General features: G+C 48.8%; 2 protein-coding genes across 2 annotated transcripts in view; both read left to right on the top strand.

The window, feature by feature from the left end:
* LOC134585308 (glucokinase regulatory protein-like) overlaps positions 1-26,623 on the top strand; it is a 152,228-nt gene that overhangs the window by 30,963 nt on the left and 94,642 nt on the right. The gene's annotated exons all lie outside the window — the stretch shown is intronic.
* LOC134585310 (tripartite motif-containing protein 14-like) lies at positions 23,324-25,207 on the top strand. Its single transcript, XM_063440731.1, has 2 exons — positions 23,324-24,386; positions 24,555-25,207. Exons 1-2 carry the CDS (start codon positions 23,330-23,332, stop codon positions 25,205-25,207), a joined length of 1,710 nt encoding a protein of 569 aa, XP_063296801.1. The 5' UTR covers positions 23,324-23,329.

Here is a 26,623-nt window from a genome sequence, read left to right as displayed (position 1 = left end):
GGGAACTGTAGCAGAAACCACGATAGGGCAAGGAACTAAGGGAAAAGGGTAAGTATAAGTAGCCTTCAAACTAATGTGATTGGCTCCTGTCACTTCCACTCCCCCAACAGGTAAGTGTATGGCGTGCAGCCGCAGGACCGCGCGCGGCTTGAAGAGAGGACCGCGTCCGGCCCCCGGATAAGGTAAGTACCGCTACACATAAGTAGTACAGTATAGAATGGTCAAAGACAAGCCGAGGTCGAGGGTAACAGAAGACAGGTAAGCGAGAGACAAGCCGAATCAAGGGTAACGGAGATAAGCAGAGTAAGGTAAACAAGCCGGGTCAAAACCAAAAGGGATAAGAGAATACACAAGCACTGAGTGACTAGGACAAGCTAGAACCACGACAGGGCAATGAGCTAATGAAAGAAGCTCTGTTAAATACCCTGTCTAGAGCAGTAACCACGCCTCCTAGGCGTCCTGATTGGTCCTGCAGCAATTGACTGACAGGTTGTTCCGGAGGAGTGTCAACTTCCTGCCTAGATGCTGTAAAAGGCAGTCACTCCCTCGCGGCCGGCCTTGCATGACCGGATAGACCGCGGGGAAGGGAGCCATCAGACCGTCTGGATGAAGGAACAGCTAAGTCTCTACCTCTTTCGGAGGTAGAGACCACAGGTACCCTGACAGTACCCCCCCTCTCAGATACGCCCTCCGGGCGGAATACACCAGGGCGAGAAGGGAATCGAGAGTGAAACGCCCTGCGGAGACGGGGAGCATGCACCTCCTCCTGAGGTACCCAACTTCTCTCCTCAGGACCATAACCCTTCCAATCGACCAGATATTGCAGTTTCCCCCGGGAGATTCGAGAATCAACGATGGAATTGACCTCATACTCCTCCTGACCCTCCACCTGAACTGAGCGAGGAGGGGCGATCGTGGAGGAGAACCTGTTACAAATTAGTGGTTTTAGCAAGGAAACATGAAATGAATTCGGAATGCGTAAGGCGTTAGGCAACGCTAAACGATACGCAACTGGGTTAATTTGAGACAGTACCCTGTAAGGTCCAATGTAACGAGGAGCAAACTTCATGGACGGCACTTTTAGGTGAATGTTTCTAGTACTTAACCATACTCTATCGCCTGGTGCTGCCCTTCTACGTTTGTCAGCGTGTTTTTTAACCAGCATAGAATTGTGCAGAAGAATTTGTCGAGTCTGATCCCACAACTTCCTTAAATTGGCAACATGAACATCCACCGACGGTACCCCCTGAGAAGAAGATTCCGAAGGAAGGATGGAAGGATGAAAGCCATAATTCAAGAAAAAAGGGCTAGAATGCGTAGAATCACAAGTGAGATTGTTATGTGCAAACTCCGCCCAAGGAATCAAACCGACCCAATCGTCCTGGTGCTCAGAAACGAAACAACGCAAATACTGTTCGACCTTTTGGTTAGTGCGTTCAGCAGCTCCATTGGACTGAGGATGATAGGCAGGGGAGAAATTCAATTTGATGCCCAGTTGGGAGCAGAAGGATTTCCAAAAACGGGAAACAAATTGGGAGCCTCTGTCAGAGACAATTTGGGAAGGTATCCCATGCAAACGGAAAATCTCCCTAGCGAATATCTCCGCTAATTCGGGCGAAGATGGGAGTTTAGGTAAGGGGATGAAGTGAGCCATTTTAGTAAATCTATCCACCACAGTGAGAATGACAGTCTGCTTTTTGGAGATAGGCAGATCAACAATGAAGTCCATTGCCAGGCAGGACCAAGGCTTTTCAGGAACCTCTAAAGGGTGCAGAAATCCGCATGGAAGCGAATGGGGTAGCTTGGTCTTGGTACAAACTTCACATGCCCCGATGAATTCTTTAATGTCTTTACGTAAGTCAGGCCACCAAAAATCTTTAGAGACCAGAGCATATGTCTTGCGGATGCCAGGATGCCCAGCCACCTTGCTGTTATGGAGACAGCGTAGCACCTCCAGTTGGAAAGCGGCAGGAACGAAGTGTCGATCCCCCGGAGTCTGTTTGGGTGCCAAGTGCTGAAACTTCATGATCTCGGAAAGCAAAGGGGAGTGAATCCTGAGATTAGTGTTCGCGATGATATTCCCCTTAGGAACTATGGAGGACAGAACTGGTTCAGTTATAGTGGATGGTTCATATTGACGAGACAAAGCATCGGCTTTAGAGTTCTTAGAACCAGGCCTATATGTAAGTACATAATTAAAGTGAGTGATGAATAAGGACCAGCGAGCCTGCCTGGCGGATAAGCGCTTAGCCTCCCCAATATAAGACAAGTTCTTATGATCCGTTTAGATAGTAACAGGGTGTAATGTCCCTTCCAGTAAATGTCTCCACTCCTTTAAAGCCTTAATGACCGCTAACAGTTCCCTTTCCCCAATGTCATATCTGCTCTCAGGCCCAGAAAATTTCTTAGAGAAGAACCCACAAGGGTGTAACGGTTTGTCCACCCCTAACCTTTGAGACAAAACAGCCCCAACTCCTGTCTCAGAGGCATCGACTTCGAGCAAGAAAGGCCCTGTCGTAATGTCAGGATCGGGACAGGGATCCAACACGCAGAGTACAAACAGTAGCCAGATACGTATACCGGACCTTAGAATGGCCGGACTAACGTAAGTAGTACAGTATAGAATGGTCAAAGACAAGCCGAGGTCGAGGGTAACAGAAGACCGGTAAGCGAGAGACAAGCCGAATCAAGGGTAACGGAGATAAGCAGAGTAAGGTAAACAAGCCGGGTCAAAACCAAAAGGGATAAGAGAATACACAAGCACTGAGTGACTAGGACAAGCTAGAACCACGACAGGGCAATGAGCTAATGAAAGAAGCTCTGTTAAATACCCTGTCTAGAGCAGTAACCACGCCTCCTAGGCGTCCTGATTGGTCCTGCAGCAATTGACTGACAGGTTGTTCCGGAGGAGTGTCCTGATGACAACTTCCTGCCTAGATGCTGTAAAAGGCAGTCACTCCCTCGCGGCCGGCCTTGCATGACCGGATAGACCGCGGGGAAGGGAGCCATCAGACCATCTGGATGAAGGAACAGCTAAGTCTCTACCTCTTTCGGAGGTAGAGACCACAGGTACCCTGACAGCAACTTTCACAATGCACTATTGGGTATATGGTCTTGGTTGTCACATTGATGACCGACTAGGCCTCTGGCCATCCTGGCAAAATGTCTATTATAACTAGTGCATATTTGAACCGGCAGCTCTTTGGCACCTGGATATAGTCACTTGGATTCTTGAAAGGGATAGTGAGAGTTAGCTAGGTGCTTAGGATTCTCCTCCTCTTCTGCCTGAGCTGTCCTTGGCACAAATGACACAGGATCGTCAGTAACTGTTGATTAGAGGAGTAATTATAGATGCTTCAGAGTATTTAGAGATCAAAGAGTTCATGAGGGTCTTGAATAGGTATAAAACTCCATGGGCCCACTGCCCAGTACATGTTTTTGGGTAAACAGAACTTGAGAGTGTTGGAGTACAGCCCGTCTTCAAGGGTTGCCCCTTTCTGTTTTCAGCTTTGTATTTCTTCAGGGTCAGCAGCTGCTTGTCATTCTTTCAGGATCTTGAGATCTGTGGATAGGATCTACATGGTGAGTATAGAAGTTTCTTCAGCGGACACCCTTCTGTCCACTTCCCTTGGTGCACTTGTGGCTTGGTTGGCAGCTTGGTCAGCTGAGTGGTGCTTCTTCTAAATTCAGTTTTCCGTGGGCCTTTACCTTCAGTATGGCCACTTCTTCAGCAGGAGTAGGGCATCCACCAACTTCTTAATGGCCGTGCTATGCTTAACTGGCGTGCCAGTCGCTGTGTGAATTCTTCTTGTCTTCCAGATTGATCCAAAATCATGTGCCGCACCCAGGGCATATCTTGAGTCAGTGTAGGTATTAGCATGTCTTCCTTCAGGCATTTTGCATGCCACTGAGAAGGCTGTCAATTCAGCGTCTTGAGCAGATGTGGGTGAGGAAAGTGAAGATGCTTGACGTACCTGATCTTCTGTAGCAACAGCAAATCCAGTATGGTACCTTCCCTCTTCATCCGCAAACAGAGTGGAGTCAGGATCTGGCAAAGCGACTGCATGCACTGTTGAGAGGTGTCTTGTTTCCTCTTTCATTATTATTATTATTATTATTATTGCCATTTATATAGCGCCAACAGATTCCGTAGCGCTTTACAATATTTTGAGAGGGGGGGATGTAACAATAAATAAGACAATTACAAGAAAACTTACAGGAATAATAGGTTGAAGAGGACCCTGCTCAAATGAGCTTACAGTCTATAGGAGGTGGGGTATTAGAAACATTAGGATAGGAAATATCATGTAGGAGTGAAGCAGAGCTGGAGGAGAGAGCAAAGCACTATCCCATAGGAGAGCAAGAGACAGGTATGTAAGGGAGAGATTACTCTGGGAGGCCATACGCTTTCCTGTTCAAAGCAACCATAAGGAGCAGTAGGAGAGGCCATACGCTTTCATCTGTTCAAAGCAACCATAAGGAGCAGTAGGAGAGGTATCCTCACCTATTTCTGTGTGGGATTGAGGGTATTTGTCTTTCCATTTACAGTTCTCTTGCTGACCCCCCTCTGTAGAGAGCTGATATCGTTTTTTTAGTGTTTTCATGTACCTCCACCAATCTGAATTTTTTTAATCTGAATTTTCCGTAGTGTGGTATTCCCCCCTGGGAAGTGGCAGAAAAGTGGCCGGAGCAGCTTTCCTTCAAAATATGATGTCAGGTAGAGGCAGAGTTTTCTGTGGGCGGAAATGTCTTAGAGAGGTAAGGGGCTGGATACAATAGAGAAACTTTATTAATATCATGAGGAGCAAGAATTATTAGGACCGGCACTAGAGGTGCCACACCACTGGGGGCTGCCATGTTGGATGTGGGCACGACTTGAGCAGGTTGAGGCAGGGTAGGCGTGATCGGGGTAGGGGGTGTGGCAATGGAAGGTGCATGGGAAGTGGCTGAATAGGGCGGAGTCGCGAGGTAAGGGTAGGAGAATGGTCAAGCCATTTGGGCAGGTGTCAGGGCGGGGCGCGGGTAGGGCGGAGGAGATGGGTAAGGAATAAGAAGGGAGGAAGCATATAAAGGATATATATATGGTGGTGGGGAGATGGAGGAATGAGTAGCGGATGGAGCGGGAGGGGGAGAAGGTGGAGTAGGAAGGACAGGAGAAGTAGGAAGAGGAGAAGGTGGAGTAGGAAGGACGGGAGGAGTAGGAGGAGGAGAAGGTGGAGTAGGGAGGAGGAGAAGGTGGAGTAGGAGGAGGAGAAGGTGGAGTAGAGGGAGGAGTAGGAGGAGGAGGGAGGAGTAGGAGGAGGAGAAGGTGGAGTAGGAGGAGGAGAAGGTGGAGTAGGAGGAGGAGAAGGTGGAGTAGAGAGAGGAGTAGGAGGAGCCGAAGGAGGAGAAGGTGGAGCAGAAGGAGGAGAAGGTGGAGTAGAGCGAGGAGGAGGAGGAGGAGAAGAGGAGAAGGTGGAGCAGAAGGAGGAGAAGGTGGAGTAGGAAGGACTGTAGATGAAGGGGAGGGATCGGTGGAAGGAGTAAGCGGAGGTGGGCCGGTAAGGGAGCAGACAGGTGATGTAGCAGTGGAGGTGGGCAGGGTTGTGGATGTGTTTGAAGGGAGGAAGAGCAGATGGGAGAAATGGGTTGGAGGGGGAGGGTGGTAAAGGAGAGGATGAGGGTGACGAGATCTATAGGATGGATGGGGGGGGGGAAATAAGGATACATCAGCATTCAGGACCAGGTAGAAATGAGGAGGCAGGTAGGATTTTCTTCCGCTATGGAGGCCGCAAATAGCCCATGTACAACAACTATTAACTGACCCTATGTTTTCCCTAGAGAAAAATAATAAAAGGCTAACATGCTCATCTGTCTGAACAGGCCTCGAACGCTTCACTCCGTGGGTATCCCGCAGTGGCTAGCCCACTACATCTCCCACACCAGACTTGTGCCCGTGGAGACAGACGCTATCCCTGACTCTCCGTTCTTTATTTTATTTTTTTCTAACATATCTCAAAATATAATTCTTACATACATCACAAATATACATTATCACAATTTTATGTCTTGCAAAAGGGATAAAACTTATTCTACTCTTCACTGATAATGTATTAAAACATACAAAATAGACAAATAACATTGTTTTCTACGAAATAAATGAAAAAGATAATGGAGATTTTGTTAAGCTTTATAAATAGCTGTACATTAATCTACCTTTCTTGTTTTCCAGTTTCTGGCTGTTAATGACAATGTACAATGTAATAGAGCAGCAGGAAATGCTAGCAGAATGCTTGGTTGTATAGGGAGAGGTATTAGCAGTAGAAAGAGGGAAGTGCTCATGCCATTGTACATGACCGGTGTATAGTCGCCATATGGGCTGTCGGAACCTTGGACAAACCCACCCCACATACCTAACCCAATAACACACTGACACTCTGGTATATGGGAAAATTTGTCCACAGCTTTATTAAATAATTATATAATATATAACGATAATATTGCTTTAATAATAAATTAACATATAAACATGGGTCATTGCCCCACCTTCCGCCCCTCTCATCCGTATCCTTCTTTTTAATAAAGGGGCAATGACCCCCAACATAACAAATACAAATATATAACGACATTTTCCAACCTCGCCAACTTGAACCGAACAAGTGCCAACCATAAGTAACCATGGCAGGGGTATACCCGGATACCCCTGCCCCACCAGGTTCTGAGCCACCTCCAGGACTCGAAACCACCATTGACCATAATTCCAAATTCTCCATGTTCCTCACGTTCCTCATAGGGAGCCTATGTCCTCTCTGTCAGCTCCCTATCCCGCCGCTGTGAAAAAACGGGATACCCCTTATCTAATCCTAACTACATAGGGAGGGTGGGCGGGACAAACTAACCGGGTAGGAAATTAAAAGTGAACGTTACAAAATGGCTCCTCCCTTAAATAGCCAAACCCACATATCCCATAACCCACCTGTCCTGTCTGTTCCTCCTGGGCCCGCCTCCTAACCCCTGTCAAGGCCTTGTTCCGCTTAAGCTGCGCTTTTGGCTACATGGGGCTACATGACCGGTGTATAGTCGCCATATGGGCTGTCGGAACCTTGGACAAACCCACCCCACATACCTAACCCAATAACACACTGACACTCTGGTATATGGGAAATTTTGTCCACAGCTTTATTAAATAATTATATAATATATAACGAGAATATTGCTTTAATAATAAATTAACATATAAACATGGGTCATTGCCCCACCTTCCGCCCCTCTCATCCGTATCCTTCTTTTTAATAAAGGGGAAATGACCCCCAACATAACAAATACAAATATATAACGACATTTTCCAACCTCGCCAACTTGAACCGAACAAGTGCCAACCATAAGTAACCATGGCAGGGGTATACCCGGATACCCCTGCCCCACCAGGTTCTGAGCCACCTTCAGGACTCGAAACCACCATTGACCATAATTCCAAATTCTCCATGTTCCTCACGTTCCTCATAGGGAGCCTATGTCCTCTCTGTCTGCTCCCTATCCCGCCACAAGCTCAGACCTTGACCCCTTAAGCTGTCTGAGCTCCGCCACCCCGGAGAAGGAACGCCCTCTGCATCCCCTCCTGCAGACCCAAGTTCAGCAGGTCGTAACCCACTGCCGAAAGGTGTACACCGTCCGAGCGGTAATACCCAGCCAACCCCTCCTCCAGCTCCTGGTGCCTTACCACCACTCCCCCCAGCTTCCTGACAAAACTCGCCATCAGGCTGTTCACCTTGCTCCTGCATCTGTCAATGGCTACCGGGTCCCGTGCGTACCGCCAACGGCGCCTCGGAACAATCTCTGACCATACCAGCGGGAAGCAGATCCACCAACCTGTTAAGATCCTGCTTCATCCATTTAACCAGCCTCCGCTGCGGGGTGAGGCCCAGGTCATTACCACCTGCTTGTAAGACTAGCATGTCCGGCCGCGCCCCGCCGGCGACCATACCAAATATTACCCCGCAGACGTCCCCCCAGCAGAAGCCCCGATACCCCCACCAGCGCACCACAAGCTGGCCTTCCGGAAAGCCCAACTGCCGGCCTTGAGCTCGAGCTGCAGCTCTCCTTCCAGCCCAGAAAACGAAGGAATGACCCACGATCCAAGCGACCCGGCCTGGGGAAAAAAGAAAAACATATGATAAAACCACCCGTACCCCCAAGGCCGTCCCAGGGCCCCTTAGTGATCCAACAGACCCAAGCGTACATATGAGCGGAACCTAACAGGATCCCATCTCCCAATCCGCTTGACTACCTCATCCCCCAAACCCAGCCGCGTGGCCTCCGTGGCCACCCCAATCCGAAAGGAGTGGGTACCGTACGTACCGGCATCCAGCCCCATCCGACCCAGACCCAGACTGAAAACCTTCTGAAATTGGAAGCGAGAAAGCGACAAGCCATCCGCGTGGACCAACAGGGACCCGCTGACCGCGGGTCGCCGATCCAAATACTCCGACACCGCAGCTACTGGGCACAGTGCCGAGCCCGGCAAAGCCCCCAGCGTAACGTCCTTGCCCTTACCCTCCACATCCGTCTTGGACCTAGCCAAGTGCACCACCAGCTTCCCATCCAGTATACGTACCCCCGACACCTGTAGGCTCCCCGACGCGGAACGCTCCAAAGAAAGCCAGAAGAAATGCCACACGGAACAGCGATACCTCAAAGGCGTCGAAACAAATGTCGGGCAGTACCCGAACAAGCCCCTCCAGCACATGCACCGACACTGGGCGCCTAGCATCGGGGACCTTCAGAGCCCTCCGATACCCTTTGAGCGCTTGCCTGACAATGAACGCCTTGGTAAGGTCCGTGCTCCCATGGAGCTTGAACCAAAACGCCATCGCCGCCATGTTCCTGTCAATCACTGCCGTGGAGGCGCCCCTCGCCAGCAATTGAAAGGTAAACCACAAGAAGGCATCCAGTGGTGGCTCCCCTCGCACCCCGCGGCCCAGCCCGCCCCAGGAACGTTCCCATGAACTCCAGACCTTACTGTAGGCGGACCATGTGGCCGGCGCCAGCGAAGCCTACACGAGTCCGCCAAGCAGGACGCTCCCAGTTGCCACATCTCGACCGGGCACGGCTGACCCACGTCCTGCGCCTCAGGAGCCAGCATCCGAAACCGGGACCACTGAAAACGAGAGAGCGTCAGCTACCTCGTTCAAGTACCCTGGCACGTTGCGCGCGCGAAAGACCACATTCAGGGACATGCACAACAAAACAAAGCGACGCAGCAGTATCACCACCGGCTTCGAAGCCGCAGACTGATTATTAACTGCGTGCACCACGGACATGTTGTCCGAGAAGAAAACTACCTTCCGGTCCCTCAACCGGTCACCCCACAGAGCCAATGCCACCACCAGCGGGAAGAGCTCAAGAAAAGCCAGGTTACGTATAAGGGGGCTCTGCCCCCACGCCTCCGGCCACTTTTCCGCACACCAGCTCCCGCTGAAGTAGGCCCCAAAACCCACGCTACCCGACGCGTCGGTATACAGTTCCAGTTCGGCTGTCGACACGCCCCCTTGCCGAAAGAACACCGTCCCGTTAAAGTCCTTGAGGAAGGTATCCCACACCCTCAAGTCTGCCCGCATAGAAGAAGATACCCGTACAAAATGGTGAGGGGAACGAATCCCCGCGGTAGCCGCCGACAGGCTGCGGCTAAACACCCTACCCATGGGTATCACCCTACAGGCGAAATTGAGCATGCCGACCAGCGACTGCAGGCGGCGCAGGGGCACCTTACGTGCCCGATGCACCTCGGCCACCACGCCGCGCAACCCTTCCAGTTTCGCCAGTGGTAGCCGACATTCCCCCCGCACTGAATCAATCTCCAGACCCAGAAAACTAAGGCACTCAGTCGGGCCCTCCGTCTTATCCGCCGCCAGTGGCACCCCAAAGCAGCCCGCCACCCATTGAATAGTCCCCAACAAGTGCTGGCACGCGGGAGAGCCGGCCAGTCCCACGCACAGGAAATCATCCAGATAGTGTACCACCGCTCTATCCCCCGCTTCCGTTCGCACCACCCATTCGAGAAAGGAACTAAATTTCTCAAAGTAAGAGTACGAAATGGAACACCCCATGGGAAGACACAAATCCACAAAGTAGCCCCCATCGAAGAAGCACCCCAATAGGTGGTGACACGCCGGGTGTACCGGGAGCAATCTAAAAGCTGCCTCGATATCCACTTTGGCCATCAACGCACCACGCCCGGCTCTCCTCACCAGCTCGACCGCCTGGTCAAACGATGCATAAGAGACCGAGCATAAGTCCCTAGCAATGCCGTCGTTCACCGACTCCCCTTTAGGATAGGAAAGATGGTGAATGAGCCGAAACTTCCCTGCTTCTTTCTTGGGGACCACCCCGAGGGGAGAAACCCTAAGGCCCTCCAGCGGCGGAGCCGAGAAAGGCCCCGCCATCCTACCCAACCGCACCTCCTTGTGCAACTTCTCCCGAACCACCTCCAGAAACTCCACCACCGACTTGAGATTAGGAGGGCACGCAATGCCGCCTCTCTCCCTAAACGGAATGACAAACCCTTGCCCAAACCCCGCCCGCAGCAGCTCCGCGTCCGCCCGGTTACCGTAACGGCTTAGCTAGGGCTCCATCGCGTCTAGTCTCACCGGGGTTAACCCCCGAGGTAGAGGGAGACCCCCCGCCACCAACCGCGGCAGAGGTTCCCGCCCCCCCGGACTTCCCTTTCTTGAAACATCGCTGGAGCCCATGAGCCCCACCGCAGCCCGAGCACTCGTGCTTGAAGCGGCAGGCTGCGCCCCACTTGCACTGACCCTCATTAAAGAGCCAGCATAAGCCCTTCTGCGAGGCGGCCGACGAGGAGGACTGACCCTTACCGCCAGCCACGTGATGAAAGGGCTGCGCCTTCTGCGCCATCATGAGCTTCATCCAGAGAGGCAGGTCCATCTGGTCCCACCGCATGCCTGGATTCGCCGCCAGCCGCTGCCGGAACTGCTCATCATACCGCCACCATGCCAACCCGCCATAGGTGCGGTATGCCTCCCATATGCCATACAAGTAGCAAAACAGGGACGAGCAGGAGCCCGGCGACTTTTCCCCGATCACGCTGGCCAGGATACAGAATGCCCTCAGCCAGTTACCAAAAGACTTCGGTATCTTACGATAACTCCGCCGCTTCTCCTCCTCCTCCTTCTTCTCGTCCTTCTTGTCTTCCTCCTTGAGGTCAAGAAAGTCCTCCAAGGGAAGAAGAGAGAAGATCTCGCAAAACTCCCCCTTCCAGATTTTATCTTTCACCTCCTGCTTGAGGTGAACCCCCAGCGGGCCGGCGAAGGACACATACGCATGCTGCCTCGCCGCCTCCGACACCCCACCCGCCAACTCCGCCCGTTCGCTTCCCGCCTCGCCCACGCTGGGAGCCGACACGGCTTCCCCTCCCACCACCGCTGCCGGGGTCCCTAGACCGGACCCCGACTCCCCACCCCCATGCTTCCACACCTGCCCTACACTACCCTGTGTACCACCCCCCGCTCCCAGTGAGTGGAGTAGTGATTGCAGTGTTTGCATTAGCGCACTGGACTGTAACGATTCAGTAGACTCACCGGCCAAGCCCCTGGAGCCGAGGATATCCGGGGCTGCGCTGTCAGTCACGGCTTGTCCAGGATGAGCGACATCCGCCGATGTCCCGCCAACCAGGGAGCCCACCTGATGCCTGGAAAACTCCGAGGAGGAGCGACTCCGGGACCTGGAAAGAGGAGAAGAAGTCCTGGGCAAGGCGTACTGTCCCCTTACCACCTTCCCGTCCCGAACCGGGGAGCGCCCGCTAACCGCCAAAGCCTCCCGCCGGGTGTCGTCCCGCCGTCGTGCCCCAAAGGCCCGGAGGGCCCTGCCACGTGGACTACGACTCCTACCGTCACCCTTAGATGCCAACCCCCGTCGATGCAACCTGGGGGACCTGGACCCCGCCGAACTCCCTGATGTTGAACGCCTGCGCTGGGGCCTCCGTCTGCGTGTCCTGGGGGCCCTAACCGGCGAGGGGCTAGCACTACCAGACTCCGAACTAGACCCACCCCCCTCGCTTCTAGCCCCGCGCCCCAACCCCGCTTCAACCCTACCTACTCCCGCTCCTGCGGAACCCAGACCAGAAACACTACCCCCGGGGCCCACTACGGACGCGGATGGTGGCACCCCGCCCCCCGGGACAGCTACCCCCGACCGACCGGACCTCGGAGCCTTGCCTTTCCCCTTACCCTCCACCGCCCTCCTGACATCCGCCGAACCTGCGGGCCCCACCCTCCGCCCCACTTGCGAACTAACGAGGGACCCCCCACCCTCCCCCACTGAAGCCTGACCAGCCTGCACCCCGAGAGACCCCTGCGCAGCATCCCGTACCCCTCCTGGGGGCCCTCCGCCCGACCCCTGCGCTCCTTGGGCCACCCGTCTACCCCCCCTCCCGTCCGCCCCTGAATCGGGCCCCGCTCCCCGTCCGCCAACCACGCCAAGGGGACCCCCGGAAGGGCCACCTGCACTTGCCTGCTGTACGTTGGGCCCGCCACGGACCGTCCGAGTCCGCGTGCTGCTGTCCACTGCCATGACCGATGGGGGCGCCCTCCTGGGCCGGGACCCCGCCCCGCCAGGCCCCGCACTAGGCCGTCCCGCCGCCATTTTGGATCCTGCTCCGCGCATGGCCCCATCCATGTTAGGGGGTGCGTCAGCGATGTCCAGGGCAGCCGCCCGTCTAGACTCACCGCGCCGAAGCCCCGGCCGCAAACTGGGAGGCAGAGCCTCGACCAGGCAGCTCCTGGGCCTGCTGCGACTTCCACTGGCTTCCTCCTGCACTCCCGTGCCACCGACCACCGGTTCTCCACCTGGGCTCAATCGCCTCGGGGGCCTCCTGGCCCGCGCCGGGCGCGAATCATCGGCTTCACGCCCCGCCGCCGCAGCAAAGACCGGGCCCAGCTGGGCCTGCACCCATTCCGCTCCCTGTTGCCGCGCCGCTGTCCTGATCCCTTCCAGAAGCTTCTCCACGACATCCATGGCCCTGCAGAGGAAACAAAGAGAAAAGCCCTACCCAGCAGGTTCAGAGAGCACCGGGATGCACACAAACTAACCGGGTAGGAAATTAAAAGTGAACGTTACAAAATGGCTCCTCCCTTAAATAGCCAAACCCACATATCCCATAACCCACCTGTCCTGTCTGTTCCTCCTGGGCCCGCCTCCTAACCCCTGTCAAGGCCTTGTTCCGCTTAAGCTGCGCTTTTGGCTACATGGGGCTACAGAACACTGGTGAGACCTCACTTGGAGTACTGTACACAGTACTGGAGACTATATTTTCAGAAGGATATTGATACCTTAGAGAGAGTTCAAAGAAGGGCTACTAAACTTGTTCATGGATTGTAGGATAAAACTTACCAGGAAAGGTTAAAGGATCTTAACATGTATAGCTTGGTGGAAAGACGAGACAGGGGGAATATGATAGAAACATTGAAATTCATAAAGAGGGAATCAACACAGTAAAGGAGGAGACTATATTTAAAAGAAGAAAAACTACCACAACAAGAGGACATAGTCTCAAAAATAGAGGGACAAAGGTTTAAAAATAATATCAGGAAGTATTACTTTACTGAGAGGGTAGTGGATGCATGGAATAGCCTTCCAGCTGAAGTGGTAGAGGTTAACACAGTAAAGGAGTTTAAGCATGCGTGGGATAGGCATAAGGCTATCCTAACTATAAGATAAGGCCAGGGACTAATGAAAGTATTTAGAATACTGGGCAGGCTAGATGGGCCGAATGGTTCTTATCTGCCGTCACATTCTATGTTTCTATGTAATGCACTTGCTGCTAGTAACAGATCTGGAATCAATACACTATAATGCCCAAAGTCTCGACTTATATGCATATGCAATAATAAAATATCTGGGCTTACATCAAAAATTATGTTAGTCAGTTATTGAATCTTGGAGGCTATCATTTTCCAATAAAGACAGATTGGAACACACTCCCACCTCCATAGTTTATGCTAGTATCTAAGTCCTTATTCCATTTGTTAAGTTAGGCTCACAATGTTTTCCGGTTCCTTTCTAATTGGATCAAAACATTCTGAGACCAATCTTTGATTGTATTACCATTAAATTAAATTATTGAAACTCTCTAATGTTTCCTTTAGTAATTATAACTTTCCTGTTCATAATATGTAGGATTCAAGGAAAACAGCATGTCTTAAGATAGGATGAGCATGATAGGAGTAGGTCTTATGATCGAGGCAGCCATGACAGAGGCAGGGAAGGAAGTAGGGCGGAAATGATGAGAAAGGAAGAGACTGGAGATAAGGGCAGAAGTAAGGGCAGAAGTGATGTCACCTTAGGGCCAACCTTCTTTTGTACTAGGGGCCATTTTCTTTTAGGGAGTTTCAACATTACACTATATTATAGCTAATAAAATAAATCAGAGAAGCAACATTTTGTTCAGCAAAATGAAATACTAAACTATGGACAGACTTGACGGATTAAATAAGACCGTTGAAAACAACATGCATCTAACAGCCCGTAAAGCTGTCTCTAGAAACATATACTTTTAAAATAACATGATGCAAAATAAACTCACGGAATGCAACCAATCTCCCCCATCATTCACCAGCCATTAATCACTTCACATACTAACTTAACAACTTCTATTCTTGCATCAGATTCACTCCTTAACCATCCTATCAATTTCTATTGAAATAACAAAATACACAATTAGAATATTTTCTAGCAAAAAAAATTCAATTTCTAACTCTTATCGGTAGCTATGAATAACTCTATGGAACACAAATCTGAATCGCAAGCATGTCCCCCCTCCCTCCTCCCCCCCGAACCTCCGCACGGAGACCAGAAGCAAGAGAGGGAGGGAGGAGGGAGGGAAGCAAGAGAGGGAGGGAGGGGGAGAGAGAGAGACGAGACAAGCTACAGGCATGAGATTTAACCATGTCACTGCTGTACAGTAACAAGACAGAAGGATAGTTACATTACAATTATTGCGAGCAAAGAGACACAAAAAAAAACACAACATCCACCCACACTATAGCAGAAAGCAACATGGCCATGCCTCTATACAGAGACCAGAACAATGCGCACACAATCAGCAAAACACAGCAAACAACTCCCGATCCAGTCAGGTCAATCACAATACAGCAACAATCTCAGTGAAACTCAATACAAAACCCCAACCCTCTACTAGGGTGGTCCTCTACCATCTAATGGCTAACACAAAATACAAAAACCCCACAGCATTTAAGATTGGGGTAGGGTGGGGACCAGGGAGGGTGACCGTGGTCAGCTACATTTTGGTCATTACTGACGGGATGATGGGAGTGGTCACCTCCTGGACGCCATGACAGGGCGCTGGCTGGGAGAACTTCCCAGTAAAACAATTATTATGATATACATACATTCTTAACCCTTTGTGATCAATTTCTTCCTCAACCCAACCTTCCTGCTGAATAGCTCTTGCTACTCTGTACCAGGCTTCTGCTGTATGAAGCAAATCATTATCTGTAGGCTTGCCTCTCTTCTCTGTCAGTAATCTGCGCCAGCTCTCTGGCTGTAATCTACCACATGAAGGTACAGCAATTCCACACACTTTAGCAATCTTTTCAACTTTCTTAACCATCTCTTCACCCTCTCTGTCTTCAACTAGATCACACGCTAACCAGTCCTTACTGGGCTTATCTAACCCCTGTCCCATTCCCCCTATAAAAGGCGTCCCAGATATAGAGGAAGAAAATGAAACAGAGTGTCTACAATGCTCGACTGCCACGAAGGGTGGGTCCCTACGTGCGTCTTCCCAAAACGTAGACTAGTCACTTATTCCGCCTACCCGAGGTAGCCACGGATTGGAGCGAGGTGAGAAGTGTGTGACCAATCACTTCTCTCACAAAGAGAAATAGGAGGGCAAAGTGTAAATAACACAGGAAGTAGAGTAAAAGTAAAAAGTTAAAGTAGAGATAGACACAGGAGTTTGAATGACTCCCAATTAAGACAACATTTCAATTGAAATACAGTGCATGCATCACAGTTCAAATAAATTCAACAGTAATCCCTTTCCTTTACTCATGTGGCCAAAACCACCTCCCTCAACCTCGTAGTGTCCCAGCTCGGAGAACGACTTTCGTAAGTCTCACTACCAGCGGCGACGGAAAACAGCTAACACCGGCCCGAGTTCCGTACGCCTCCCCCGTTAAAGTGGACCGGTACCCGTGACCACCACTTCCCTCACTCCCGTAGTGCCCCTACGGACCCACCCGTAAGTCTCACTACCACGTGGTGATGGAGACAGCAATGCCTGCCCGAATCCACGCGCCACAAATAAAATTGGAATGCCACCAGCCTCAGCGCTCGAGGCTAGAGGGTACCACCTCTCTGCAAGCAGAGCAATGTGCACAATGAGGCTAGCTAGGCTATCAAAGTGACACCAAAGGAACCCCCAGGAAGCTATGAGTCTACACAAACCTCCACAGATCCCTCACCCCCCTTTTTCCTTACTGCCGCAGCTACCCGGCACCTAAAAGAGGTAAACAGGCAAAAGAAGACCCCCAGGAAAACTTCCACAGGTCCACCCCCCTTTTTCCTTACAGCCACAGCCACGTGGCTCCTAAAAGGGGTAAACAGGCAATAGAGGACCCTCAGGAAAACTTCCACATGTCCACCCCCCTTTTTCCTTACAGCCACAGCCACGTGGCTCCTAAAAGGGGTAAACAGGCATTCACTCTACCCGGGCACTAAGCTAAAAACAAAACAAGGCAAACACACCCAGGCAACAGATAGTCAACATGCAGGTAAAATAGGTATTAACAAATAAGGTATAGGTTCTCTGGGCAAGATATTACCTGTCTTTGATGTCCTCTTGGCAGCCAATCACAGACACTGGGACAGGTAAATCACAGGGAAAAGGAACATACCGGCCAGGCCAGGTGCTGCAGCAAACTCTACCGTGTATTCAGAGGTGATCAATCTCCTTCCTTCCCCCAGGATTCATCCACCCAGCGTCTTCTTGGACGGCTGCCAGATAGGTCATAACCCAGAGCCCCACGTTGGGCGCCAAATTGATATAGATTCTTTTAAGCAAACAAAGAAGTTTGAATGACTATCTGTTCCTGTCCAAATTAGAGATGATTAAATTGCGTATACGCAGAAGTAAATTCACACTGACACACGGAGTTCAGGTTAAAAGAACTTCGAGAAAATGTAATGGCATCTGGTTAAAAAGCGGGTATGCAGACCCTTTTAAAGGCAATATTACATCATCATAGAATATCAAGATAACAACAAATAAACATTATTAATTGGATTAGGTGTTAAGTGGTTAAGTCAATACCCTCCCATCAATATTATTAATTGGCTTAGGGGTTAAGTGGTAAGTTGGGCATCCTCCCATCATGGGATGTCGTCATCTTTGACACGGGAGTGGACATAAGATTCAAGCGCCATTGTTGTTTAGCACGAGGCTCGCTCGATGGGAGGGGGTATCTGGCAGCCAGCCATTTTGATTACTTGGCACCATTTAGCTTCAAGGTTAGTTTCTCAGGCTTAGGGAATACACATTTTATTAGTACAGTTCTCATGATCTAACTATGGCATACAATGTTTCATATCACAGGAACTTGACCGTTCCAGTGCTGCTCATAACCTTCTAGAAAAGCATTTCCTTCTAATATTCTAAATACTGTTAAGAAAATCAATAATAGGCAATTTAATAATTCTACAACAACTAGATTTAACCAAAGGTTATTGGCAAGTACCACTCACAGAGCGAGCAAAAGAAAAGACCACATTTTCTACTCCCGATGGCCTATTTCAGTACAGAGTTTTGCCTTTCGGCTTGCATGGTGCCCCTGCCACATTCCAAAGAATGATGGACAGAATACTAAAGCCGCATGTGCGCTATGCAGCTGCATACTTGGATGATGTTGTAGTACACAGTGAGGATTGGGAATCTCACCTTCCAAAAGTACAGGCTGTCCTTAACTCAATACAAAATGCTGGCTTAACTGCTAACCCCAATAAGTGTACAATTGGCCTAGAGGAAGCAAAATATTTGGGCTACTCTATTGGTAGGGGACTAGTGAAACCCCAAGTTGCTAAAATTGAAGCCATACGAAATTGGCCGAGACCACTGACTAAGAAACAGGTGAGAACATTTCTTGGCCTCATTGGCTATTACAGGAGATTTATATCCAATTTTGCTACAATTGGAAGCCCATTAACTGACCTTACTAAAGCTAATGCTCCAGTAGTGGTAAAATGGTCCCCAGAGACGGAACAAGCATTCAGAAAGCTTAAAGAAGCCATTTGTGCCCAACCAGTGTTGGTAACACCTGCTTTTTCTAAAGAATTTATTTTACAGATAGATGCCTCTGATGTAGGACTTGGGGCTGTTCTCTCTCAGGAAATTCAGGGTGAGGAGCACCCCATATTATATTTAAGCAGGAAGCTTAATCCCCAAGAAAGAAACTATGCCATTGTTGAGAAGGAGTGTCTGGCTATAAAGTGGGCAGTAGACACACTTAAATACTATCTCTTGGGACGAAAATTCAGACTAGTGACAGACCATGCACCCCTTACTTGGATGAGCCAAAACAGGGAGAAAAATAGTAGAGTAACCCGCTGGTTCCTTAGCTTGCAACCCTATAATTTCTCCATAGAGCATAGGGCTGGGAGTAAACAGGGAAATGCAGATGGTCTTTCGCGGATGCACTCGCTAATGTCCATGGTCGCTCGACCCAATAGGTCTGAGCTGGGGGGGAGGATGTGTGACCGAAAGCAAGGAATTGTGCTGGAGGGAATCTATATACCTCCCTAGATTTTGCAAGGATCCTACTTTGTGTAATTAGCCCCAGGGAAATGTGTTATGTTATAATGAATGTTGCACTTTAAATATGTGTATATTTGGGCCCTGGGGTGGAGTACTTGGAGAGTAGGGTGGGCCAGTGCTCCACTCCACATTTTGGAAGTTGCTTGTAACCTACAGGTGAGAAGTCCAGTTCCAGAGTTTGAATCCTAATTTAACTCACCTGAAAAGGATTGTCAATTAGCAGTGCTATTAAGTACTCCCCTGCCAAGGAAGGAGGGAGATTGTGTTTGGTTTCTGTGAGTGGAAACAGAGAGCTGAAAACCTGAAACAGTAAGGTTGTTTATGTTGGGAAGTAGCTGATTATTTTGTTTAGTTAGTGCTCAGAAGAGCAAGGCTTTTGTTTTGTATATTTTTGTTACCTTTATACCTTACTGTGCATTTATTTTGGAGCCACAATAAAAGAGCAAGTCCCTTTACCTCATCCAGCGTGTGAAGTGTCTCTAAAGCCTGAAAATACTGTGTGTAACACCCCAATCCCAGGACAAGGTACCAAGGGAAAGGAGTACTTTTGTCACAATATATATATATATATATATATATATATATATATATTAACTCCTTCACTGCCACCATATATATATATATATATATATATATATATATATATATAAACAGATTAACTCCTTCACTGCCACCATATATATATAAACAGATTAACTCCTTCACTGCCACCATATATAAAAATAGATTAACTCCGTCATTGATACCGTTCATATAAACAGATTAACTCCTTCACTGCCACCATATATATATATATATATAAACAGATTAACTCCTTCACTGCCACCGTTCATATAAACAGATTAACTCCTTCATTGCCACCATACATATATACTGATTAACTCCTTCATTGCCACCATACATATATACTGATTAACTCCTTCACTGCCACCGTTAATATAAACCAGGGGTCGTCAACCTGGTCCCTACCGCCCACTAGTGGGTGTTTCAGGATTCCAGGTGGGCGTTAGGGATTTTCTAATTTTGAGAGACCAGGCGGGCAGGTGTGAGCCGGCGGTACGCCTGTGACCGGGTACCGCCATCAGCATTTGCGGCCCCGGCCCCGACATATGGAGGGTTCCATCGGGTGGCCCATGCTGTCAGGGCCACCCGATGGATGGGATTGTAAGGGGGCCCGGTCAGCGCTGGGCACTTTACAGCGCGACCGGGCCCCCTGTGATTACATCACCGAGCTGGGAGGAAGTGACTGCACGTCACTCCTCCCAGCTAACACTGAGAGCCGCGCGGGAGGAAGACCAGGGAGTCAGAATGGAAACTCTGACTTCCATCCACCTGAGCCACCATTGGACCCCAGGGAAAGTCACCCTCCTGCACCTAAAAGGTAGGAAACAGGAGGGTGACTAAAATATTTTGTGTGTGTTTGTTTGTATGTATGTCGTGTGTGTGTGTGTGTGTGTGTATGTATGTCGTGTGTGTGTGTCTCTGTGTCTGTATGTATATGTCTTTGTATGTCTTTGTGTGTCTGTATGTTATGTATGTGTGTGTGCCTGTCTGTGTGTCTGTATGTATGTGTGTGCCTGTCTGTGTGTGCCTGTCTGTCTGTCTGTGTGTGCCTGTCTGTCTGTCTGTGTGTGCATGTCTGTCTGTCTGTGTGTGCATGTCTGTCTGTCTGTGTGTGCCTGTCTGTCTGTATGTGTGTGCCTGTCTGTGTGCCTGTCTGTCTGTGTGTGCCTGTCTGTCTGTACTGTATGTGTGTGCCTGTCTGTCTGTCTGTGTGTGCCTGTCTGTCTGTCTGTCTGTATGTAAGTATGCCTGCCTGCCTGTTATAATGGGCTATAGTAAGTAATAGTAAATGGAATACCTAGCTCAGCCTTCCTACTGGGCATTGCTATAAGGAAGGTTAAAAAATAAAAAAAAGGTGGAGAAGGGAATTGAGGAGGGAGAGGAGGGGAGCTGACGCACAGATGAGAAATCATATTATGCGCAAACAGAGAAGTTGTCTGAATATCACCGAAAGAGGAGACCTTCGTTTGTTCCTTACAAAAATCAAACCAGATATCAAATATTTAGTCACGCAGCATCAACCTCAAGGATCTCATAAATCACTAATAAAGGTAATTTCAATGTACTTTATTGTTTTCTCATTAAAGTTTATAAAGTTAAAAACATTATAAACATGCATTTAGTAGAAATATAAAGATAAATGTACGTACATTTAATTTTTTTTTTTAAGACACCCTCCTTTCTAAAAAATATTCCGCATTTGCGCGAAAACTGGTGGGCGGTAAGGACATTTTTTCAACCAAAAAGATGCATTAGTGGGCGGTAGGTAGAAAAAGGTTGACTACCACTGATATAAACAGATTAACTACGTCATTGACACCGTTCATATAAACAGATTAACTCCTTCATTGCCACCATACATATATACAGATTAACTCCTTCACTGCCACCGTTCATATATATCACAGTGCCTAGTGCCTGTGGCTTCTTTTTTGCTTGTTTCACTGGTCGCAGTGAGCTCGTTCTAGCTTTAGAAGTCACATCTGGAGAAAGGTTTTCTCAGCCTGAATTAAGAGCCAATTATTCTCCAGTTTTACGCTGTATACCGGCAAGAAAGACGTCCAACATGCTGCACGACTACAGGTTACAATGAATCCCTCCTATAGTAAATACGTTTAAAATCTCCCACGCTGACCACAGAGCAGGTACCTGTTATCACCCCATCTTTAATACAAAGTTGGGGTGTGTGTTTGAACGGTTAGTTTTTGTTCATCAGATCCCCTCATTCCAGAGAGAACCTCATTGAAGGCATTGGAAGACCTTGTTGAGGTGATCATGGTCGAGACTGATTCTTCCACAGATACAAATGTCCATCGCTGACTAAAATCTAAGCCTTCTGCTCTTTGAGTCTTTCCGAGTAACTGGCCATAGGTATAGATAGGAATCCAGACCTACCTAGAGAGCCAGGACTACCACATGAGGGAAAGCCAATTACTACTGGCAAAATAACTAAACAGACCGTATAAAGGGAGAACATGGCTCAACGTTCAATGAGATCTGAGAAAAAACTCCATCAGAGGACGTTGAATCGTTAGCCATGATAATTAGGTCAGGAATCTTAAAGATGAATCCGGCCATTGATGGAAAAGTTCCACATTATTAGTATTTACCAGATACAGACAGACATTTCTTCTAATTGGTATATAGACTATCTTCCATTACCAGGTTCAAAACAAGCTTCTCTTAATTGAACTGTTACAATAAATAGACCGATCAAAGCTTGAATAAATAAAATCTTTGTCTAATTCTGCCACTTTCATAAAGATCTCAAACTACTACCACACAGGTCAGAGCCGGGTTACACATTAGGTGGCCAAGGCGGCCAGCTATGGCCCAAGCTCAGAGAGGTGACCCTGTCTGGACCTGGAGCTCCGGCTCTGTCTGGCCCTCCATGAGATGAAGGAAGATCTCCCTGTTCGGCCCTGAGCCACTTTAAGAGCTCCGTTGTCAGTATTGCTAGTTGTGTAAAATGGTGATTTGTATGGAGAAGTAATGTGAGAATTCTGTTCTTTGAGAAAATTCAGAGAGAGATTGGAGGTTAATGGACACAGCAGTGGCGTACACACGATCCATTGGGCCCCGGTGCGAAAATTGATCCGTGGGCCCCGCTTTCTCCCCCGGTGCTTACTCTGCGCGGGCCGGGGCCGCTACACATGGCGGCGGGCACCTGGTCACAGGCTTGCGACCCCTGCGACCGCGGTGTGCACGCCATTTAATTATACACATACACTTAAAGGACCACTATAGGCACTCAGATCACTTCACTGAGTGTTAATCCAGCCTCTAGTAGCTGTCTCACTGACAGCCGCTAGAGGCGCTTCCGTGATTCCGCTGGACGTCCATAGGAAAGCATTGAGTTATGCTTTCCTGTGGGCGGTTTGAGTGCGCGCGCGGCTCTTGCCGCGTATGCGGAGCTGACACACACACAGTAACATTCACTAACACACCTACTGACACTCACTAGCAGACACACTAACAGACACACAAACTAACACATACAGTAACACACTCACTGACAGACACAAACTAACACACTCATTAACAGACACACACACAGTAACACACTCACTGACACATATACACTAACACACTCATTAACAGACACACACACACTAACACACTCACTGACACATATACACTCATATTCTTTTTTTTTAGCTTTTCTAGTTACATTAGTACAATTACATTGTACAGCGCTACGGAATGTGAAAATAATATAATAATAATAATATACCCTCTGAATATTGTGTTATAGAAAAGATGGATCATCAGGAACTCTCAGGATTAACAGTCATGAAGTTAAATCCTTTGATACAAACTGTCCGCACCCTGAGTGTGAAATGTGGTAAAACCAGTCCCACTGATTTCTGGGTTCAATGTCCAACTGATTTCTGATAAAAGACAAACATTCAGTTTCGTCTCTTGTTGCTGCTTTCAGTGATGGCGTCTGCTGATCTAATAGACGAGCTGGCCTGCTGTATCTGTACGAACATTTATACAGATCCTGTAACCCTGACATGTGGACATAGCTACTGCAGGGTCTGTATCACAAGAACATGGGACAAGCAGGAGGAGAGGGAATATTCCTGTCCTGAATGCAGACACAGGTTTAGGGTAAGACCGGAGCTTAAAAGAAACCTGAGAATGTGTAACATAGTGGAGAGTTTCCTATCTACTCACCCAGAGCAGGAGGAGGTTGGGATCTCCTGTACTTATTGTGTTCACTCTCCTGTACCTGCTGCTAAAACATGTCTGCACTGTGAAGCTTCTCTGTGTGAAGTCCACCTGAGGGTCCACAGACAGTCAGCAGAACATGTCCTAACTGAGCCCACCACTTCAGTGGGGAACAGGAAATGCTCCGTCCACAAGGAAATCCTGAAATATTACTGCTCTGAGGATGCTGCCTGTATCTGTGTGTCCTGCAGTCTGGCCGGAGAGCACAGAGGACACCAGGTGGAGACTCTGAATGAGGCCTCTGAGAAGAAGAAGAAGAAACTGAGAAATATTCAGCAGAAACTGACCTTAAAGAGAGAGGAGACTGAGAAAAGAGTCCAGAGCCTGCAGGAACTCAGGATAGAAGTGGAAGAAAAAGCAGCTGGGGTAACAGAGGAAGTCACTGCCCTGATAGGGGGCATCAAGGAACAGCTGGAAGCTCTACAGAAGCGAGTCCTGAGTGAGATCTCCAGGCAGGAAGAGCAGGTCTCACTCCGAGTCTCAGATCTAATCGGGCAGCTGGAAATAAAGGAGGATCATCTGTCCAGTAAGATGGGTCACATTGAGGAGCTGTATAAGACGACGGATCCAGTAACTGTCTTACAAGGACGGGAATCAGACAGAGCTGACTATTGTGATACTGAGGATGGAGATAATGAGGACAGAGAGAGAGATGATAACAAGGTCCGTGCTGTAGGGGATCTGGATGTGGGTCTGATCTCAGTGACCTTACACTCAGGATTAGCTGGGATTGTGACCGGAGTAAAGAGACAGCTCCATGTACCGGCTAATAAATTACTGGGTGTAAACACGGCTTCAGACCTGTTACTGGATGTAAACACGGCTTCAGACATGTTACTGGATGTAAACACGGCTTCAGACATGTTACTGGATGTAAACACGGCTTCAGACATGTTAGTGGATGTAAACACGGCTTCAGACATGTTACTGGATGTAAATACGGCTTCAGACATGTTATCGGGTGTAAACACAGCTTCAGACATGTTAGTGGGTATAAAAACAGGTTCAGACATGTTACTGGGTGTAAACACGGCTTCAGACGTGTTACTGGGTGTAAACACGGCTTCAGACATGTTACTGGATGTAAACACGGCTGGTAATTATGTAACTGTATCGGGTGATATGAAAACTGTATCCTGGTCACGTATAAGGCAGAGACGACCAAAAACACCAGAGAGATTTCAGTATTATCAGGTTCTAAGCTCCAGGAGTTTCTCCTCAGGGCGACATTACTGGGAAGTGGAGCGCAGTGAATCATTTGGATGGAGGGTAGGGATGGCCTATCCCAGTATAGACAAGAAAGGAAGTCAGGCAGTGATTGGATGTAATAAGAAGTCCTGGGGTTTGGGAAGGTGGGATAATAATCAGTATATTGTAATACATGACAGTAAAGAGATCAAGTTACCTCCCCGTTCCCCTTCCAGCCAGAGATTGCGGATATTCCTGGACTACGAGGCCGGGCGGCTGTCCTTTTATGAGCTGTGTGACCCCATCACACACTTACACACCTTCACTGCCACCTTCACTGAGCCGCTTCATGCTATATTCTGGGTATGTGGGGGCAATACCTGGCTGAGAATTTAATGTATTGAATGATTTATTAATCTAATTAAAGAGATTTATCCCGGAGTGGGAATCACGAGACGGTAATACTGATCTGGGTGTGGGCGGAGCATCACAACAGGGTTAGCTCCACCCACTTAAACTGGGTATAGGCGGAGCCTGTTACTAAGCAACATCTGCTCTGTGTGTCACTGTGTGTGATTGTGGGTGAATTTATCTGACATTAAAGCAGAATTACTCAATACAGACAAACATCTCTGTAATTAAAGGACCACTATAGTGCCAGGAATACATACTCGTTTTCCTGGCACTATAGTGTTAATAGGTCCCCCCCACCCTCATGGCCCCCCTCCTGCCGGGCTCTAGGGGGAGGAAGGGGTTAAATCCTTACCTTTCTCCAGCGCCGGGGACTCTCGAGCCGCCCACGCATTTAGTCAGTCCATAGGAAAGCATTCTCAATGCTTTACTATGGACGTCCAGCGTCTTCTCACTGTGGAAATCACAGTGAGAATCGCGGAGGCGCCACTAGCGGCTGTCAATGAGACAGCCACTAGAGGCTGGATTAACCCTCAGTGTAAACATAGCAGATTCTCTGAAACTGCTATGATTACAGCAGGCAGGGTTAAACATAGCTGGACCTGGCACCCAGACCACGTCAGCTTATAGTGGTCCTTTAAACTATAGTCACAGCTTGTATCCTGCATGTTAGAGATTGTTTTTAATTCACTGATTAAATCCGTTTGTGTTGTCTGATTGTGATGTGAGTTATAGTTTGTTGCATCTGCATGTCAGCTACAGGCAGCCTCTGGTGCTGGTATCTGTTCTGGACTTCAACTCTCATCATGTGTTTTATGCCTGCACTGTGTGTGTCATAATGAGTGTTAGTGTGTGTGTGTCATAATGTGTGTTGGTGTGTGTCACCTTGTCAGCGTGTGTCATTATGTGTGTTAGTGTGTGTGTCATTATGTGTGTTAGTGTGTGTCACCTTGTCAGTGTGTGTCATTATGTGTGTTAGTGTGTGTGTCATTATGTGTGTTAGTGTGTGTCACCTTGTCAGTGTGTGTCATTATGTGTGTTAGTGTGTGTGTCATTATGTGTGTTAGTGTGTGTCACCTTGTCAGTGTGTGTCATTATGTGTGTTAGTGTGTGTGTCATTATGTGTGTTAGTGTGTGTCACCTTGTGTGTGTCATTATGTGTGTTAGTGTGTGTCACCTTGTCAGTGTGTGTCTTTATGTGTGTCAGTGTGTGTTATTATGTGTGTCAGTGTGTGTGTCATTATGTGTGTTAGTGTGTGTCACCTTGTCAGTGTGTGTCTTTATGTGTGTCAGTGTGTGTCATTATGTGTGTTAGTGTGTGTCACCTTGTCAGTGTGTGTCTTTATGTGTGTCAGTGTGTGTCATTATGTGTGTTAGTGTGTGTCACCTTGTCAGTGTGTG

Source organism: Pelobates fuscus, unplaced genomic scaffold (genome assembly GCF_036172605.1).
Source record: "Pelobates fuscus isolate aPelFus1 unplaced genomic scaffold, aPelFus1.pri H_2, whole genome shotgun sequence".
Taxonomy (NCBI): Eukaryota; Metazoa; Chordata; class Amphibia; order Anura; family Pelobatidae; genus Pelobates; species Pelobates fuscus.
Note: the sequence above shows the minus strand (reverse complement) of the source record. Positions and strands in the feature narration are given on the sequence as shown.

Excerpts from the sequence above, each read along its gene's own strand:
- LOC134585310 (XM_063440731.1), top strand. The coding sequence starts at position 23,330 with ATGGCGTCTGCTGATCTAATAGACGAGCTGGCCTGCTGTATCTGTACG. Across the intron at positions 24,387-24,554 it reads AAAGAGACAGCTCCATGTAC|ATGTAAATACGGCTTCAGAC; the intron begins CGGCTAATAAAT and ends ACATGTTACTGG.